Genomic DNA, 20424 nt, shown 5'->3' with positions numbered 1-20424 from the left:
GGATGTGGGGACATAGATGCCAAGACATGAACACGTTTCATTGTTTGTTTCTGTTTAAGATTTATTTGTTTATTTGTTTGAGACAGGGAGAGACCAGAGAGAGACCACAGAGTAGCGGGAGAGAGGGGGCCCGACAAAGAGAGGGAGAGAGATTCTCAAGGAGACTCCCCAGTGGCCGTGCTGCTGGATTCGGGGCTCCCTCCCACATTCCTGAGACCCACATGTCTGGCATTATTTTTCATTTCCAGGTAAGAAGCATGAGACAGCAAGGCCCTCAAGCAGACATTATCTAGGACACTCCAAGGGCAAAAGCAGCCACATTGGAAGGAATTGGCAGCATCGGATTCCCTCCTGACGGCGGGGCTCTTCCTTATCCACCACCGTCTCCCGTCTGTGCACCCAGAGTGTCTTCACTCCATGCTCTTCCTCCGTGAGGGATTTCTTAAAATTCCATTCTCTCCCCGAGTTCCCTCCCTTGCTTATGGGGTCTTCAGGTTCCATGTGTCCTTCAATTCTTTGCTTCTGTGTGATCGCTGACATGTGAGCCCCAACATGCTAGAGCCACCACGTGGAACTGATTTACTGAGATGTCTCCAAATGGAAAAATCCCTAATGCAACAAAATGTATTGATTCCATATATATTCCAAATCGTGTATCACACACAGTATCACTAAAAATTTTAAAGACAGCTATGGTTTTCTTTTTAATATTCCCCTGGCTATTCAGGGTCTTTTCTATTTCCACACAAATCTTAAGATCATTTGTTCCAAATCTCTAAAGAAAGTCCTCAGTGTTTTGATAGGGATTGCATTAAATGTGTGAATCGCCCTGGGTACTCTTGACATTTTCATTATATTACTTTTTCCAATCCTTGAGCTTGGAATATTTTTCCATCTGTTTGTGTCTCCCTCCATTTCCTTAAAAGTGTTCTGTAGTTTTTAGGGTATAGATCCTTTACCTCTTTGGGTAGGTTGATTCCTAGGTATCTTATGTTGAATAGCAGGGGTGAGAGTGGCCATCCCTGCCTTGTTCCTGATCTTAGGGGAAAGGCTCCCAGTGTTTCCCCATTGAGAATGATGTTTGCTGAGCTGTTTCCGTAGATGGCTTTTAAGATGCTGAGGAATGTTCCTCTATCCCTACACTCTGAAGACAGGATTAGCTCGGTCCACTGCCAGAAGAGTGAATGCAATGGCTTCTTCTAAGGAAACTAAAACACTGTATTGAAACCTTCTCATCTGACCCTCTGGTAACAGGAGGCTAATGTATTTTATGTCCCCTTATCACCACAGGGGTGGGGTTCTTTTCCCATTAAAATGAGCACTTTTAATAATATCACCGTGGAATGGATTGTTCTCATCTCCATGCCTTTACTGTGCTTGATTTCTATGAAGTGGAGAGGCAGAGCTAAGATGTGGTCCATCTGTGGTGTCTTCTATTGGAGCAGCTGGTAATGGGATGATGCACACCTCACAGGAGGAGACAATCTCCCTAGAAGCTGTTTCCTGTCTCCTGCCTGAGCTCAAACCTGCCACGAGACACATGCCCTAGGATATCTCCTGTGAAAAGTCCTGACTTTGTTTTCTCCTGCTGGACAACAGAAAAGCTCAGGAAGGGGAGTCAGGTAATCCTTCTGCTTACATTCACCCACCATGGCCAGGAACCTACCCTCCTTGTCAAGCTCACAGATCATTAATTGGATGTGGCCTCCCAGATTAAACCTCCATATCCTGCCATGGAATCTAGCCTTGGGGCTGTCCCCAAAACTCAGTTTCAGCCCAGATTTCTATTGTGAAAACAATTCCAGCCTGAAATCTTGCCGCAGGTTGATGGAGCCAGGACTCAACACATTGTAGCCTGGAAACAGGTATGAGGTCCACCTAGAACTCCATCCAGGATTGGCAATTCCAGTTTCCCAGGAAAGAACACATGAATCTGGGGATCTCTGGGTGGCTCAGCGGTTTGGCGCCTGCCTTTGGCCCAGGGCATGATCCTGGAAACCCGGGATCGAGTCCCACGTCAGGCTCCGGGCACGGAGCCTGCTTCTCCCTCCTCCAGTGTCTCTGCCCCCCTCTCTGTCTATCATAAATAAATGAATGAATGAATGAATGAATAAATAAATCTTTAAAAAAAAAGAACTCGTGAATCTGTTCTGTGGGTCGCTCTGCAGATTCTTTGGTCTGTCCTCATGACTAATAGATCTTGATATAGAGAGACACCCCTCGATTGACTAATGGATACCTGGACAGGATGAGCATTGACGTCCAGACACCTAACCAGAGAATCCATCTGCTGACTGCCCAGCCTCCACCGTCCCCACAGTGTGCTATCCAACCATCTCCCGTCATCCCTCCTAGGGGTCTCTGCTAGCCTTGGGCAGAGATGGTGTGCTTCTGGTTCAATCTACTCCTCCCCCTTAATTTCTCATACAAGCATCTTCCTGGTCAGAGCTCTCATAATTGAAGAGACCCTGAAGAATAATGTCCCTATGTCCCATTGCATTTCTTCTTAAATGGCTGCTGGCGCTTCCCCTATATTGAGCCAGTGAGTAGGAGTGAGAAATTCCCATGGGGGGAGGATATAAATTTGAGCTGCAGGTGACCTAGAGGTGGCTGTGGAATTCCACTCAGGGGAAGCAGGCAAAGAAGCCTCTGTGAGGAGCCAGCCTGGAAATAAAACAACTGTTTCAAGGTTCTGAAATACTGGGGAGAAAAAGCCTGCACACCAAATCATATGTGGGAATTTTTTATTAAGAATAAAAAACCACACAACTTCGTAATAACATTTTAGAGCAAAAACAAACAAAGCAGATGCAATATTCTGAATAACAATTTCAGAGAAATAATATCAACAAGTACAGAAAATGTCTTCTAGGAGAAAACATGGTGTAATTTGCAGAACTCTGGATGGGATCTTTTTCCAAATCAGAAATTCAGACATTTATAAAACAATTTCAGATTAACTTGTTAATTTCTGTTTACAACCAAGTTACAAATTGCCAGGATGATTTCCCTACATTTGTTAGAAAATGGATTTCACTATGACAAACTTGACATTCCGGATTGGGAAGCACGCTTTGACAGTCCTATAGATTTACCTAACGAAAAACTGTAGCATCTGTGTAGTGGGGGGAGTGTATGTGTAGGCGCACAAAAGCAGGACACTCAGCACGTGGTGGACTTGACCGTTTCCATCCAGTTCAGCGGAGGAATTGCTGGTTCACCACAACAGTCCAAGTGGGGACATATCCTCATTCCCACAGACACCTCCTCAGGGTCCTCTGCTGTGGAGGACAAGTCCCCGAGTCCATGAGCTGTCTCATTCCCTATGACAGTCTTCAGAGGACGGGGATACCTGCAGGTCCTCTTACGGAACTCTTGGCAAGACATGCACACAGGTTCCCTCACTTTTTATGACACAGTAAACTGTATTGGTCAAAAGAAACACAATTTCCAGACATGAAAGAAACCCTGACACTTTATATCTCTAATCTGTTTTTGTTACATGAAAATCTAAAAAAAAGCATGATTTCTTCTGCACAGATCCTATTGTCCCTTACTCTCCAGTAAGGGTGCATGTCCAAGTTTGAATACAGAGTGAAAATAACATTATGATGTGATGTTACAACTGCACATCTACGGTCACACTCAGAGGCGTTTGCTGGTCATGCAATAATTTCCATTCTACAAAGAACTTGTCAAACTCCTCTGTAAGAAATGAAATGATAACACAGAACACCTATAACCTGACCTCAAAAAGCTTTTGCTAGATTCATGAACTTGGCACTGTTTTCCAGAGGTATCAACCCAGGTCCAAATTTGAATTTGAACTGGTCTGAAATCCAGAGTCCACTGCTTCTGGGTCAGGAGGTGCCACAGAGCAGATGGTAGCAAAATAGTCATAAAAAGTTATGTTCAGTGGGAGGCTGGGCATTTCCCTTTGGAATAAGAGTCCTTGTTAGTTTGCTTCTCTTCAGTCTTAATGTGGGAGAGAGTGAAGGGAACATAATAAAATCACTGTGGTTCAATCAGGTCTGGATGCAGTTATTGCCCCAAAAGTAAGCACTTAATTTCCTTCCTACAATTTCCAAGCATTGACCAAGACACATCGCTAGCAAGACCCAATACATACTTATGTGTTCAGACAAAATTCTTTCAATATAAATAGAAGAAAAGCATTGGGAAGTGGGGAGCATGAGGAGAGGGTCAAACATACTGACTTCAACCCCAGGTCCTCAGCATCATATCCACTGTCAACCCTGACTGCTCACTGCCTCTCACCTGCAAGTGGCCCCCACTCTCCACAAGGCTGAAGGAGAGGCAGGTTCCTGGATTGACCCCATATGAAATCCACACTATCCCAATATAAGATCATGACAAAGACCCAGGTTTAAATATCAGTGTCTCCTAGTTTCAGTTGAAGGCCATATCCCATGAACACACCAGATAGATGGTTCTTCCATACATACAGAACACACACTTCACACAACACAAAATAATTCCAGTATGGGACTGTGTTCGGGTTTGGAGTGAGTGACGCTGTGTGTGTGGGTGTGTGCGCCCATGTGCACCAAAGTTAGGAGACACATCCCTGGACTGCTTCCCCAGACCTCTGTCCCTTCTTGCTCGTCCTCTTTGTAGGTCGGGCTCTCCCTGGCACACGCGGGACTTTGGCCACGTCCCCGGCCACCTGAGGTGGGAGCATCCCAGCCGCAGTGGTGAGCAGGTCGACGGTCTGCTGAGGATGATTCTTTGGCATCTCAGGTCTGTATTTGGAGTGGTGAAGGATGACTGCGTTCGCAGGAAGAGCAATTTCTCTTCCGTTGACATTGAGTTCAGGCTTAGGTCGATTGCGTTCCTGGAGGCATCTCCACTGGTCTAATGTCATTTGTTGCCTTGAGGTCTCTTCCCCACGCTCCTCCAACTCAGGAAGGTTCACGGAGGGATCCGTTGCCGGCTCTCCTGAGGCCTCACCCACCACTGTGGGGTCTGCCTCGGGAGATGCGAGTCCTCCCTCCTCGACTGACTCCCTCCCAAGGTCTCTCTCCAGATCAGTCTTCTGCATATAAAAGAGGACATAGGCAGGTTGGCGCAGCGCGCAAGTCACATCACAGGCGCTGACCTTAGCATCATCCATTTTATACCACTGGCCATTTCCTGCCTTTACAAAACAGAAGTAATGTCCGCTGTGGCAACTCCTCCCAGCGTGCACCAGCACGGCATAGAGCACATAAACCAAGGGTCCTGCCCTCTGCTCAGACAGGTAGTGTTGCATGTCAAGGCGCTCAGGATATTGCACCTCCTTAGTCATTTTGTTGCCTGTCAAGTCTGAGAATCGTCTCAAGACCAGGATGAGGACCTTCGGGGAAGTGTGCAAAGTCAACACCTTGGACGCAGGCACCTTCTCCAGACACTTACTACAATGGTAGGCATTTTCACCTTCCAGCAGTTCGGGCTTCACCAACTGCTCCAAAGCTTGGCTGACACTGTGAGCATCCCCGATGTCCAGGCTGATGTCCAGGTAAGGTTCCAGAGTGCTCGAAATGCCTTGGCAGTGGAGACACTGGATTTGAGACCTCCAGTACCCCCCAAAGAGTTGCTGGATGAGGGTGCTGTCCTGAGGACACTCAGGGTCTGAGAGCTTGTCCTCAGGCAAGCACGCTTGCTGCATTGCATCCAGAATGAACATGAGATACTCATGGGCATCTTCCTGCTTGTGTCTGTGGAAGGCGGCGAGCAGGAGTGGCAGGGGCCGGAGCACACGTCCAGGATGGCAGAGAACCCGCATCAGGTGAGCCTGCAGGGTACACAGCATGCAGGATGTCTGCCTCCTACAGGTGGTCCCGTGCTGCTGGGACAGCATGTAGCTGGCGAGGGGCTCTGTGTAGGTCAGACACTGTAGGGTCGCATTCACATAGCAAGTGTTGCCCATGTTCTGAAGCCCGGCTCCCACCTGGGAAAGGCTCTTCCAACTCAGAGGCGTCTTGGTGGGAGGCAGCCCTGCTGATGCGGGAGCCAACGGGTCAGTCGGGGAGGAGAGAGTCTTTGATGCAGGAGATGTCCTCTCGGGCACAGAGGGTCCTCCGTGGACTTCAGCACCGCCTCTCCTTGACCAGTATGACTGGGGTTTGGGAGAGGCGCTGAACTGAGGCTCCTCTGAGGGGTGGAGGTGGGCAGCCTCCATGTCTGCAGAAACAGTGTCCACAAGATACATTCAACCAGGAGCTTCAGGTCGCAAAGGGATGCTCCTCTCACTGAGCCGTTTTCAAATGGCAGATAGTGAACCTCACCTCCACCTTTATGGCTTTTGGGCCCTGGGATAAGGCACAAAGTCCTCTAATCCACTCTAATTGCTTGATTGGATTACGGGATTTGGGTGTGGTCCCTCCCTGACGGAGACCATTCAGGTCAGCCCAGCTCTATTCTTGCCTCCCACAACAGGCAACTTTCAGATTATTCTCAACCACCTCAACTGTCCCTGCACCTTTCTCAACAGAATTTGTTCAGAGTTTCTATGTTCAGAGGAAACCTTTTTGAATGTCCTTTCCTTTGAGTAACCCCAAGGGAGCCAAGGAGTGTTAGACGTTAGTGCTCTAGGACAGGGAAGATCACTCTCCCAAAGGAGCTCAGGTATCACATAGGAACTCGTTCTCCTCACCAGCAGAATGTTTGTAGCTGAAACCAATTATTTGGGAATATGGCATCCATTGCTTGGCTTCTCCACTTCTATCTCTCTGGACTATGATTCCAATCTACAAAGATTGTGAATGTTTTGATGAATACCAGTTTCTGCCTTGGTGTGGCCCGGGTCCACCACAACAGGAATTCTCTCACTGGTTTAATGTTTTTGGGAAACACTCCTTTGAAACTCCCTTTCCTACAAGAGTCTATATCCTAAATCCAGTGTTTATATGCCTCATTTTACCTGTACAAGACCGCGGGACCTTGAACACATAGCACCAAGCACCAGATGCCCGGTAACACACTGGGGTGCAACCTTCCTTCCCCTTGCCTTGGGCTCCAGGAGGCTGAAGGAGAATGTGGAGCTGGAGAGTCAGCGGGGCCAGCGGCACCAGGCTGGGCTGTTGAACCAGGCTGAGAGGGAGAAGGCAGGGAGACGAAGGTGAGGAATGGGGCTTGTGACCCAAACGCCAGGGCTGATACGACAGACCCCGAGTCCGTGTGCATGCACAGTGTGCAGGGCGACTGCGGGCAGAGCCAGGCAGGGCGAGGCAGCCAGAGGAGCTCCCAGGCTAAGAGGGGCCACATTTGGGTGATGGAGCTGTCCCTGCTGATTTGGTGTGGGGTTTGTGGCTGGAGCAGTGTCCCTGCACCAGTGAATGTATGGAGCTTGGCACATGCCAAGGCAGACCCTTTCAGACTCTGTATGTAAGAAACTGCCTGGACGACCTGTTCAGCTCCCTGTAGTTAGGACGAGGGGCAGAGGTGGGCGTAGATTGGCTGAGGACGGAAAGGACCAGGTTGGCCCAAGCCCCAAGCAGGTGTCCGGCTGGAAGCCAGGGAAGGGAGTTCCTACTCCTTTCCCTGCTTTGATTTCTCGTGCAGGCAAGAAGCCGAGCAGAGGAAGGCCCTGCTCCACAGGTTCCCCAGGAGACCCCAGGAGGGGCAGAAGCGCACCTGGAAGGAAGACACGGAATCTTGTGACTATGTGAGGGTGAGTGTGCGCTGCTTCCCGGACTGTGCCCTTGGGGACTCCCTGGGCTCCATGGGCCTCCTGGTGGAAGCGGGGCTCCACTTCCTCTCTGACCAGTGGCAGTTGAGTAGGGTGGATTTGCACCCAGTTTTCCCTTGGTGCCCATGATGTAGCCTCCCACCTTCTATGTGTGTGAACACTGGCTGTTTGACGTGTGAAGGTCATTGGCGGGCACTCCTGGAGCACATACCAACCTCAGAGAAGAACAGGCCGCTGTCCTTTGTGACACATCATCCCACACTGCCCATCCCCACTCAGGAGCTCCCACCATGACTCTCCAGCAGCAGGACTCCTATCTCCTCATGAGCAGAGAGGATGGAAGCGCTGGTCCAATGGAGGAAGCATCGCTGTGAGGCAGGACTTTGCGTGTCCCCCCCATGTCTCAAGGGCATCAACAGCATCCTGTCAGGCCTTGTTTGGACGAGCCCTGCAGCCAGATTCCCTACTCCTAGGTCAACAGATCCCAACTCTTTCTTTCCCTGTTCCGGGGGAGGGGGTGGTTACTAGGGTCCTGGCCATTTGTTGGTTTCTTTCTTTCTTTCCTGAATGTTCATTTTGCCTTGGTGCCGGGGCCAAACTCATGGAGTCCTGTGTGTTCTCTTTTCCCACAGTGTCCACACATGCCGATGCCCGTCTACACCACCAGGAGGCCTTCTATCCCTGAGCCTGCCCTGCTGATGGAACCACGTACTCAGCCCCCTGACATAACACTCCCGTCCCATTCCACCTCTCATCTCAGAAGCCCTAAAGTTAGCCTCAGCCCACCTGGTGGACCTCGAGGTGCCCAGCAAGTGCCGATCACTGACACCCCTCTGCCGGCTCGCCAACCCTGTGTCAGGGCTGACAGCCTGGTTGTGCAGCAGAGAGCCAAGAGGCCCTGCAGAGTCTCCCTTGAGGGTCCCCAGGCTGGCTCCAAGGGCCATGGGCTGGGACACACCCAGGCACCACCCAAGTATCCTGAGGAGAACACCCGTCCCGCTGTCAGCAAAGCATTGGCAGACAATTCCCAAATGCCCCTCCAGACTCCAGGCAAGAAATGTGCCCAGATGCCCCTAGACAGGTCCCAGAACTCCCGAAAAAAACCGTGATGGAGGCCCTCCCAGCACACCTGCAGGATCATTGAGGAAGCCCCTCTAGGGATATTGGGGAGTCTGTGTCCTCCAGGAAGCAGACGTGCCCATGGATGCACAGCCCAGCCCCCGCAGACCAGGAAGACACCTGCCCTCCATCCAAGCAAGGGCCCCCAGCCCACACCTGCCACACCTCACCTGGGAACGCTGCAGCCGTGCACCGAGCCCCCACGGCCGCCCTCTGCGCGGGCCCCCACTCAGCCCCTGAGAATGGTCTTCACCAGATTGAACAGAAGCTGCTGGAGCTCCCGGTTCCTCGCAGCTCCCTCATTCCTTCCTCCGGAGAAGCCAGGCCCTGCTCAGGGCCCTCCTGCCCCCCACCTGTCGGATGGAGCCTGTGTCTGTGGCCCCTGGAGTGTCCTCCACGGTGACCTACAGGTGTCCTCATCCTCAGAAGACACTGAGAGCGAATGAGCCAGCTCCTGGCCTCGGACACTGTCCTCCACCCCACTGCACCCTCACGGGGAGACTGCGGACCTCAGGACGTGGCCACTCCTGGACTCATGTGGGGAATCAGCACTTGCTCAGCTGCTTTGCATGGGAATCCTGGGTCCACAGCCTGCTGCCTCTCATGCTCCTTGATAGGTTCAGGGGATACGTAGACATTGAGGGTCTCCTGCACACCCAGTGTTCTGCGTGAAGTACTAGCCAGGCAATGTGGATCCCTGAGCATCCAGTATGGGTGCCATGTGCTCCACATGGGGCCGCGGTCGCACATGGTCTGTAATGGGATGAGTTGACAGTTTCATTCTTTATATATCCTGAAACCCACTTCAATGTTGGGTAATGATGCTTCCTTTCAGAGGCCTGAGCATGGAGATTTATCTCTCTCCAGATGATTTCCTAAGAAGGCAAAGTTTGACTAGTGGGCATGTAATGGTCCAAATAGCACAGGACCCAGGACTGGGTAGTTCCCTCTGACTGTCTGTCTTTCTCTCTCTGTCCCTCGTTCTCAGGCATATCTCTGAAGTGGGCCAATGGAAACAATACAACACCATGTGATACCAAACCAAATGAAACTCAGCAAAACCAAACCAACCCAAACGAAACCAAACCAAAGCACATCCATAGTTGTGTCGTGAGGATTTCTTTTTTAGGAAAAACAACTGACTGCTCTTTCCTCACTCCAGAGCTCCTGTTCAAGGGTGTTCCCTCTCTCTGTGCATATGGAGGGTAGAGGAGCTCCTCGATGTGCACACTAGGCTTTTAAAAGTCAGAGGGCAGTAGAGAAGCCACGGTGTGGGATCCTTCTCCCACCCTCAAGCCCTAAGTAACTCCCATTCATGCAATCATTATGTGACCCGGGTCAGATTCTGGTCCCTGGAGCCTCAGGCCCCTGTCTCATTCCATGAAAGCTGCCCTATTGCTGCCTCATGGCTTCAGAGGAAAATGCAGCTTCCTGGGCACTCAAGGGATGCATGCCACAACAGAAATATTCCCTACTTTCTGGAAGCCTATGAGGATCCCAGGGGTCCAAGGGTAGGAAGGCCTATCCTCACAGGGGATGTCGGGATTGGAGCTAGTGAAGTAGCCTAAGGATCCTTGGACCTGCAGGTGTATAGGGCACAGGGGTGAGGATGCAGGCAGGCTTGAGCAAAGGGCCTTCAGGCTGGGCTCTCCAGCAGAACTGGCACTTCATGTGCTTGAAGGGGATTTGGTCCATGTGCCCAGGGAGACCAGGGAGAAAGGCTAGCGGAAGAAGGTCTGAGCAGGCCTGTGCTCTCCCCTCTAGTCACCTCACGTGTCTTTTCTTCCCTGCCATCAAAACACCAAACCAAAGCAAACCAGACCAAATCTATCTTCCCAATGGAAAATCCACTCTCATCCAGATATGGAGGAAGACAGAGTTATCTGGACAAGCTGGCATAGGTTATGGATATACCATGAGCCTGAGACACTAAATCTCAAATTGTCAAGAAGCAAAACTTATATATGGAGAACAATAAAATTCATTCCAGTGACAAGAACCAAACATAAAGAATGTATCTATAAAATATGAGTGTAAAAAATTGAAGTTACCAAATGTCTTAAAATCAAAGAGTTGAGAAAACACGAAACCAGTGGAAAAGGGGAAAAAGACAAAAAAGCATCACGGAATTTTAAACTGCAGATATAGGAATCATTAGATGAACAGTCACATTCTCTATACTGTGTTGTCCCCACCTGGAATCTGGAATACGCAGCCCTTTGATGTCCATACACATGGTGTTCATGGCATCTTGTGAGCTGATCTCCTGGGGGAGGGGCCTGCTGCACTGATGCTCAGGGTCTGTTCCTGGTCCGGTTTACACGTCCCCTTGCCTCGGGGCTGGGCTCACTGTGAGCTCTTTCTGGTTTTCCTGCGTGGCTTTGTTCCCTGAAAGCCCCCTGTGCCTCTTTAGGAGACCAACACGAAATGGCTGGAATCTGATCTCCAGCCTGAGAGCAGAAAGATCAGGGTCCCGCTCTTCAGTAAGCACTCAGGGCCAAGCAGGAGTCACTGGGGTGTGCCAGATGCTGCAGACGCCTGTGGTGGGCGCCCAGACCAGTCTGCCAGAAGAGAGAGGGTTGCCCTGTTACTGTTCCTTCCAGGGTCTCTGCACTGAGAGCTGTCCCCCGGTGGTGCACCTACACTCTCTGCCTATCCCAGGGGAAGGGGCAGGGTCCCCACTTCCCTGTCCTTTGCAGGATTCCCATGTGGAGAGTGGTCAGCCGATTAGGCAAAGTGGTTCCAGTTTTAGGGCCAACTGAGCTGTGAGGCACCTTGCACTCTTGTTGGCCATGACCAGTGTCCACACCCCAAGGCTTGGGAACTCCACCCCCGTGGGCACCCCCATTCTTTCTGGGACTCTGAGAATTCTGAGACACTGTGTCCAGAGTAGTGTCTGCCCATTTCACCACCTGAGCTCATTTCAGGCAAGGTTGTGTCTCACCGGATCAGATTGCTAAGGCAGATTGAAATGTGGGCTCTGTGGCCCTTCCCTTTCCCGATTCTGGGGTGCGTAAACTGCCCGCCCTGCCATTCACCTTCTGATATATCACTTTGGATTCACGTCTCGCATCTCCCACCTTGCAGAGGGTGGTCGCTTTTCTACTGAAGAGTTCCAGCAATTCTTTTATTAAACGTCAGGTGGGATTCCTACCTTTTCACAACGATCGGATAGCATCTACCTACCGTCAAGGATCCAGCTGAGCGGAGGTCCCCAGTTTTCGACAATCTTGCCCCTTCACTATCTTATTTCTTTGCAATTGTAATTTTGCCAGTGTTTTACACAGTTGAGCTCACTGAATTTTTAAATATATTTATTCTTGCGATAACAATAATCAATTATCTCAGGTTCCTCGGGGAGTTGGTACATACACAAAGCCTAATATATTCAGTAAGTAATTATGAAAATACAAGTATTGTGATGAATCAATTTTGAGTTTATGATGTGCAGAGGAACAGGGTTAGAGGATGACAATACCTTATTTCAAATCCAACAGTAGATACGGATGCATTTATCGGAAGCCGGAACGCCCACCGTCCTCCTAATTTCTGTTAAATGCACCGAATCCTATTTGGGAATTTTCAAATCGGATATAGAATACGCTTCTTGCTCAACTGTTGTTTAACTGATGTAGCAGGATCTGATGACTCTACCTTTGCTTATTTAATAGAGGATGCTCAGGCATAGCTGGTGGTTTTCCTATCCTGAGGAATCCACACACATGTAGAGAAAGTATCCTCTTCTCTTTTATAACGTAAAATAAATATGTGTCACTTGCTTCAAAAAGTTAAAATACATTGACACCAGACCTAATGAGGTATGAATACATGTGGAAAACCATTTGACTTTCTAATACAGCATTTATAATCATTCCTTTATGTATGGATGTGTGTATTCTTTGAGTATCTGTGTGTGTTGGGTGTTTGTTTCAGGAAAGAGGGTCTACCTGGAGGAAGAGCAGACCTTGCCCATCCCACACCCCTGTCCTCCAAAGCCCCAACTACCCTGAAAATTCTAGTGATGAGTGACCTGTCACTCTTCCTGAAATTTTCTCTCTCCGACAACAATCATGTCTAAGTCGAGTTGTGACTCTGAGCCTGGGCTGTGGATCTCCTCCTAAATAGTTCCCTCTGTGCCCTGAAATCCTGTGTCAGTCATTCTGGCCGGAGCCGCTTTGGAAAACCAACCATCCTCTACAGCCCTGGATCCAGGAATTCTAGATGAATGAAGACTGACAAGTAGTGTTGTACTGGGCTCTAGTCTCCAGAATAAATGTTTTCAAGTCTGCACTGATGCGAGAGTAACTACAGGAATGCACTTGTCTGCGGGACAGAGACAGCTCCTGGCAGTGGCCAGCCCAGTGCAGAAGCGGCGGTGGAGACAGCAGTCACACTGCAGTGGCAAGGGGTGTGGATGAGAACCCATGGGGTCCTGGAGTCGGGGCCCAGTGTGTTTGCCTTGTCTGGGGGCCACCCCTAGGGCACTCAGGGATTCCCAAGGGAGCAGTAGAGACAACTGTGCTCACCACTTGGTGACCTGCCCAGTGTCCCCTCTCTGATGCCCTCCTGGAGTTTGTTTATCTCAGCCTAGTGAGCAGACCCCAGAATAAACAGACTTTCTGTGGAGTGAAGGCCAGTGCTCTTCACAAGTATCAGGGTCCTGAGACAAAAACTGTGTTGAGGAGGGGTCCAAGGAGACAGACTGGCTGCCATGAGGGCCCTGGGCCAGGAAGGACGGTGGCCAGCAGCTGATTACCAGGATCCTTGGTTCTTGTGCTGTGATTATGTAAAATGTTATTTGGGGAAGCTGGGCATATGAACTCTGTCTTATTTTTGCCAATTTTTGGAAGTCTAAAATTATTTCAAAATGAAAAAAGTATTTTGCATTAAACTGTGTGATTGAACTTTCAAAAAAAAAAAGTATTTTTGGAATTAAAGGGTTTAAATTCACAAAGTGGAGTTAGATTTTGAATGACTACATCCAATGAAGTGTCTTTTATTGTTGATTTGATCTGAACTGACAGGAATCTTAAGTGAAATGGCAATAGGGCAGGACACATGAATGATGAAGGAAAAAGCCACAGAAAAATCCACATATGCAAGTCAATGTGTATAAATTTCTGTATCCAAACCTCTGCTGGATTAACATCTGCATTCAGACACACACACACACACACACGCTCACACACCCACACTATGAAAACCCACAGAATCATCCATTCAGCTCCCTGCACGCTGTGGCCAGCACCTCCCGGATGACCTTCTCCCACCTGTGCTATCCACACCTGAGCAAGTCCACCCACCTATTCCCATTGCATAGGGGAGGTCACAGGAAGGAGCCTTGCACCGTGAGCTCAGACCAGCAGAGGGCGACGCTGGCCAGCCCAAGTTGTTCCTAGGCTTCCAGGAGGACCCCACTTTGTGCAGCTGCTCAGGCTGGCAGGTGTGCAGCTCCACACTTTGGGCTGCAGCGTGTGCATTTGCTAGAGCTGCAGAGGCACGATGAGTATTGACAGAAGGTCTGGGGACGTGGTTCCCACCTTGCAACTCTAATGTTGCCACAGCTGGACACTGCCTGCTGAGGAAAGGAGAAAAATCTTTCCTGTGCTGTGCTTCCAATGCTCCGCAGTCCTTGCTCATCCCCTGTGCAGCCCCTGCACCTGGGGAAACCATGGCTTTCATTGGAAGCCTGGAGGCCCTACTGGGAGGTCAATATTGGTTTGGAAAAGAGTAGATCAGGTTGTGACCCTGTAAGTGCCAGGAAGTTTCTGATAATATTGCCCTGCGAGTAATGGGTCCTCCTGCTTCACCCCTGGCCAGGACCTTCCAAGCAGGGAAGGAGGGCTGAGGAATAGCTCTCAAGAGCAATGTTACTCCCTATCTATTTCTCCATCGACTGTGTGTCCATCTATCGCTGACGAGCCTCCCTGTCATCCATCTCTCCTCCATCATCTCTCCATCATACACCTAGAAATTTCTCATTCCTCACAATGCACATATTCACTTTCACATAATAGGAGATGAGATGACTTTCCTGCCGCTCTGCACCTGATTTCACAGAAACTACTAAGGCAGGACTGTCTTGGCCCAGTACATGGTAGTTTTTAAATGTAACTGTCTCGTGTTTTCAAATGACTTAGCCTGTGAATAAATCCATTGAAAATGACATTGGCACAGGCATGTTGACTCCTCTCTTTCCTAGAAAGTCCTGCCTGCAAGGCTGCTGCTTCCTGGTGAATAGCTCCATGTCCAAGAGAAGAGAAAAAGGAAACACAGGAGCCCCCGTTTGGACAAACACCACAATGTCCTCCATTAACCTGGTCATGAACATGTCTGCACGTGGCCTGGCCCAGAGCCTGATCCTTTGTCCTCCTGAGCGCTTGCCCCATGGCCCATAGCCTTCCCCATCGCTGTGACACAGTCAGCACACGAGCTGCACTGGAGCTTCAGTTCTGTGAAAGCAAGCGTTCCAGAAGACATAGGACAACCACCCCCTTCTGGACTCTTCTAAATAGCACATGAGATAGTGAACATGCGTGTCAGCATAGATATCATTAAATTTGGAATAATTTGTGTGGAGTCAGTCTTCTTGGATGTGTAACTCATGAATCGAAAGTTGAGGAATAGATCGGTTTTCTGAAATAGCTGCAGTTTTGAACACCTGACCCAGGGTCACAGGGCACAGAGGGTCCCATTCGGGAGCAAATCCACAACCCGAGACTCAGAATCACAACAGGAGACCAGACGACACCTTCTGCAGGGTTTGCCTTGGATTCAGGAGCCTAGGATCCTGGGAAGCTGTTGCCCATCCCTGCCCAAGGGGACTGTCACCTTCTGGGCCTCCAGAATGAGGGTACCGGTGCCCACCTGTGTGCACAGAGGACCTCGTGGACCTGGACGCATGTACACACCAAGGAAGAACGTGTGGGTGGAGGTATGTCCTGCAGGTGACACCCGCCTCCAAGGTCATAGATATGAGGCCACAGTGGCCTGGGGACATCTGGGGGAAGCACCCGCTAGGATACTCCCTGTCCCACAGTCAAGACGCCGACCATCCCCATGGGCACAACGGCTTGTTGGTGTCAAACCGGGGAAGACTGGACAGTCATGTCTGAACCCAGGCGTGTGTCCAGGCTGGGGTCCTGGGTGCACACAGTCCTTCCCTGGGGCCTGTGGACAGGGCTGCGGTCGTGTCCCTGTGTGCACAGGCCATCGCCTGCAGGGAGGGGGGAAGCATTGGCAGCACGAGCACTGCCCCTGCAGCTTCCTCCAGGAGTGGGTCAGGGAGGGGGTCCCAGGGAGTGAGGTCACTTCCGTGTCACAGAGCCCAACAGAACTTGGAACCCCCGTAACCAGGCACCCGCATCCAGTGCAGCCCCAGCTCAGGCTCACTTGGCTGGAGACATCTGCTACTGGAGGATGTTCTCTTGCTGCCGGCCCACCTCTCGGGGCTCTGGCTCCCAGGAACCCCGGGGGAGCCGCTTGTTCCAATCCTGTAGGCATTGGCTCCAGGATAGATACCAAGGAGTCAGGGCGGTGATCCGGAGGCGCCGTCAGGTAACACAGCGCAGGCCAGGCCAGGCCCCCTGTGCCACCATCCTGGGAGCCTCATCCCCTCCTCCTCAGGTTCAGGGTACCAGGAATGTGTGGGCAGGTCCCATGCAGGCTGGGGGACGCTGCAGGGCGGCACATTCCCCGGGGATCCCTTCAGGGTCACCCTGATGTCACAGTGGGCAGGGGGGAAACAGGGTTCCTGAGGTCCTCTACCCCCCCCCGGAGTCACCCCGAGGCCCTGCAGCCACATCCCTTTCCTCTCTCCAGGGGCGGTGGGTGCCGCCTGCGCTGTGGTGTGTCTGGGTGGAGGCAGCTGGGGGTGCGGCCCAGGCGAGGGGGCCAGACCAGGCGCTGAGGCCTCCTGCCTGACTGCCGGGCACTGTCTCCACAGAGCTCCACCCGGGACATGGGGCGCGAGCGGGAGGAAGGGGTCGTCTGCCCCACCGCCTCCAGGAGCAGGGAGGTGCCCTGCGCAGCTAACAGAGGCCAGCGCGGGCTCAGGGTGAGTGCAGGGGCTGGGACCCCCGACACCCGGGCCCTGATGTGGCAGGAAGGGCACCGGGTCCCAGAAGCCAGCCTGCTACCCCCTGGGCCCCCCGACACTCCTGCTCCCACATGAGTCTGGATCCCCTCCTCCCCACACCTGCCCCCATGGCCCTGCCCCTGCCAGGGCCAGATGCAGAGTCCCTGCGCACAGATGTGTGGGAACATCAGAATAGAGCCCTCAGGGGAGGCCTGGTCGCCCGGTGGTTAGCGCCTGCCTTCCGCCAGGCCTGATCTCCGAGGCCCGGGATCGAGCCCCGCCTGGGCTCCCTGCACGGGCTGCTTCTCCCTCCGTCTGTGTGGCTGCCTCTCTCGGTCTCTCTCTCTGTGTCTCTTGAGGTCCTCGTATTGATCCAAATATTTTGAACATTTATCCTCTGAGATTGTTTCTCTATTGCATAGTTGGTCCTGTTTGTGTAAGAGACAGGCAGGGAGCTTGAGCGGGAGAGGGAGCCCCAGCTCCTCAAGCCCACGGGGCCCCAGCGCAGGGCCTGCCGGGGCGGGAACCCAGGTCTCCTGGCGGCTCCCTGCAGGCTGCACGTCCCCTCTGTCCCACCTCAGGGTGCTGGGGCCGCGGCCGGGAAGGGGCATCAGATTGTCCCGAAGAAGCTCAGCCGGACGGAGCTGCTGGGGCACGAAGACCGACAACTGCTGCTCGCCTTGCAGCGCAGGGACGTCATCTCCATTTGCAGCTTCTTAGACGAGTATCGTGGATTCGCCACCACGGAGGAGGTGCTGGACCTGCTGTTCACCGAGTGAGCACCTGCCCCTCCGCAGCCCAGGGCTGTGCCACCTGCTGCTGGGGAGGCTGGGGATGGTGTGAGCTTCCCGGCCTCGGGCTGCTCCCCCGCCTGGAGCAGGGTCCCCCAGGGCCTAGCGGGGTCCTGGAGGGCAGCCCCGGGTCAGCCAGAGGGTCTGTGCCAGTGCTCAGCAGCTGTCTTCCTCCCCCATCATGAGGCCTGGGCCTCCTCCACCCCGTCACCAGGGTCCTGAGCGGCCTGTTTCCCATTTGAAAGGGAGGTTTGAGAGTCTATCGGGGGTCTGTGTCCTCGGGCAACCAGACCGGGGGACCTCGGGGCACCCCGGGCCCACTCGGTTATGGGCCATGGGCCTCGCCGAGCCCTTTCATGCTCAAGCCTTCAGGAGGCCCCAGCAGGTGCGGGCACTTCTCCGTGAGCTGCCCGTGGCCCCACGCACAGAGCTGACGGCCCCCGGGGCTCCGGCCTAGTCAGGGGTCAGAGGGTGACAGCCCCCATGATGAGAGGTCACGTCCACAGGACGATTCATGGGATGCCCCCGCCCTCCTCTAGATATGGGTACATCATAGCTGCATGTGGTGACGACGACACGGTCCAGCGTTGGAAACTGTGAGTGACTCCGGCTCCTGCAGGAGGGCCTTCCCTCTCCAGGAGGGCAGCGAAGGGGCTGTGGGGCGGGGGGGCGGCTGCACCCTCACCTCACACATCTGCAATTCCTGTGACAGAGTAAAGGTCTAAGGCCCCTTCTGGAAAAGAGGGCAGGAGAGCCAGGATGGGGTGCGGTCTTGGTGGGAGACACTGGGACCCCTAAGGAGAACTTCTCCATGCCCCCCAACCCTCTCTCTGCCCCACACCTGGGGCCCAGAGCAGAGGGGGTGGGGAGCATCGCACTCCCCAATCTGGTGGCACCTGGACCTGGGGGCACAGCAGGTGCTCAGGAGGGCTGGTGAGGCCTCCAGACCAGGCGGCCCCCACCCTGTGGGAGATGAGAGATTAGAGTCAGTGGAAGGACACCCCCGGGGGCCCCTCTGGAGGGAGGCAGGCCAGAGCCACAGGAGGGAAGGTGGCGGTCCTGGGCGGCTCCTGGCAAGGCCTGGCAGGACACAGAGCCCGAGCCCTCCTGCCTTGGAGCTTCCCAGAGCGACAGTGTGTGCAGTGAGGGCAATGACAGGCCAGACGCCCCCAGTCCCCGGACGCCTGCCGGTGGACTCAAGGGGCAGGTGGGCAGGGACCAGGCTGAGGAGGGAGTCCCGCTTCCCCAGGAGAGACGGTGATGGTCACCCCGCTGGGCGTGGGCTCCCCAGAACAGAGGCTGCATATCAGCCCCTCCTCAGGGAGCAGGCCTGTGGCAGGCAGGTCCGCCAGGTGGCAGGGGCACAAGGAGCAGGACTGGCCTCTGACACCCCGCATGGGAGGCCGGGTCCCCGGGTCCTGCACGGCTTCCCCGGGACACCTGCATGTGACAGAGCCTTGTCTTCTGACACCTGTGCCCGCCTGTCCCTCCACAGGGCCATCTCCTGCATGCTGGAAATATGGCTGGATTATTATGGGGACGACTTTTGTCAGCTCCCCGAATTTCCCTCCCTTATGAAAATTCTGCAATTCGTAAGACAGCACATGCCAGGTTCAGACGTGGAACTCCGTGCCCGGCGTAACCTCCAGCAATTCAGACGCCTCCATACAGTGGAGCCAGAGGCTGGGGGTGAGGAGGCCTGGGGGTGACTGAGCTGGGGACAGGGTGGGCCCCGCCGATCCAGCCTCCATGCAGCTGGGCTGGGAGCAGGGGGTGGGCTCACACTTCACCCCACGGGCTGCAGCCTGGGGACACCTCCCAGGGCTCATGCCCTCACGCACGTGGAGCAGTGGGAAGAGTGGTCTTGACTTGGGAGGCATGTGGAACGTCCGTCCTAATGGGGATACTTTGCCTTCCTGGAGCTACAGCTTCAGCCCAAGGAAAACACCCTGAAGCAGCTCAGGAGCAAGTCCCAGCTCTGACCGTGGGGACTGCTGCCCCGTCGGGGCCTGCGGGGATCCAGGCCGTCCCGGCTGCTGGGGCTGAGGGCTCGGCCCGCGCTGAAGCGCCCGCTGGGGAGGTGAAGCCCCTGCAGATAGTGGTCACTGCTCTAGTTCACTGCTCAGCCCTGGAGGAGCCCCCTGCACCTGCGGCCACCCCAGAGGAGGAGCAGGCCCCGGCACCTGCAATCGGGGTCCCCAGAGTGCCAGAGCCGCCACCTGCATCTGGAACAACTGGCTTCGACCCCTGAGCTCGCCCCAGCTCCCAACGCAGGGCTCGTGGTGGCTGCAGCCCAACGGAGGCTTGCCCTCCCCTGGCATTTCACTGTTTCTATATTTTCCATTTTTCTTTAACCTTTAACCTGTATAATGGCTTATGAGTTTTATTGTAATAAAGGATAAGTTAACTTCACACAAAATTGACTCTGATGGTTTTAAATGCTACATTGTACTTAGGTCAATCACAGTGTGGCAGGCTCGGAGCCCAGGGCACCGGGGGACACAGCCCAGGATCCGGTGCTCCCCTGGGAAAGGCAGAGGACGGGAGGACACAGGACATCAGGTCACTCCTGCCGCCGGGCCGCGGCAAAATTTTGAGGGTACTCAGGCCCCTGCTAATTTGTTTTCCAGTATTTTTGGATTGCAAGAGCAGTTGCAGGGCACCCAAATGACATTAGAAATTTTATGCGGGCTCTAGTGAGGCAAGGAGGGTTGTGTGACTCTCCCAGGTCTACAGGGAATGGTGCT

At 53.1% G+C, this 20424-nt stretch overlaps 2 protein-coding genes across 2 annotated transcripts; one reads left to right on the top strand and one right to left on the bottom strand.

Annotated features, from left to right (window-relative positions):
* Positions 1-3162: 3162 nt before the first annotated feature.
* Positions 3163-5992, bottom strand: LOC144285141 (ubiquitin carboxyl-terminal hydrolase 17-like protein 6; the record flags this gene model as incomplete). The annotated part of the gene is made up of 2 exons (XM_077850389.1): positions 3163-3374; positions 4660-5992. Coding segments are annotated over 2 exons (1545 nt in total), but the record flags the coding sequence as incomplete, so codon positions are not given.
* Positions 5993-6179: 187 nt separating this feature from the next.
* On the top strand, positions 6180-20096 carry LOC144285140 (uncharacterized). The gene is made up of 8 exons (XM_077850388.1): positions 6180-6228; positions 8451-8544; positions 11223-11352; positions 17468-17638; positions 17968-18062; positions 18184-18273; positions 19173-19366; positions 19606-20096. The coding sequence occupies exons 1-8, from the start codon at positions 6180-6182 to the stop codon at positions 19926-19928; spliced, it is 1146 nt and encodes a 381-aa protein (XP_077706514.1). The 3' UTR covers positions 19929-20096.
* Positions 20097-20424: the final 328 nt, after the last annotated feature.

This window comes from Canis aureus, chromosome 15 (assembly GCF_053574225.1).
Source record: "Canis aureus isolate CA01 chromosome 15, VMU_Caureus_v.1.0, whole genome shotgun sequence".
Classification (NCBI taxonomy): domain Eukaryota; kingdom Metazoa; phylum Chordata; class Mammalia; order Carnivora; family Canidae; genus Canis; species Canis aureus.
Note: the sequence above shows the minus strand (reverse complement) of the source record. Positions and strands in the feature narration are given on the sequence as shown.

Bases quoted from the DNA above. Each gene is read 5' to 3' on its own strand.
- LOC144285140 (XM_077850388.1), top strand. From the start codon at position 6,180: ATGTCTGCAGAAACAGTGTCCACAAGATACATTCAACCAGGAGCTTCA. The intron at 17,639-17,967 runs GTGCTGGACCTG...TCGGGCAACCAG, and splicing joins GATTCGCCACCACGGAGGAG to ACCGGGGGACCTCGGGGCAC. The intron at 18,274-19,172 runs GTGAGTGACTCC...GTCCCTCCACAG, and splicing joins ACGGTCCAGCGTTGGAAACT to GGCCATCTCCTGCATGCTGG.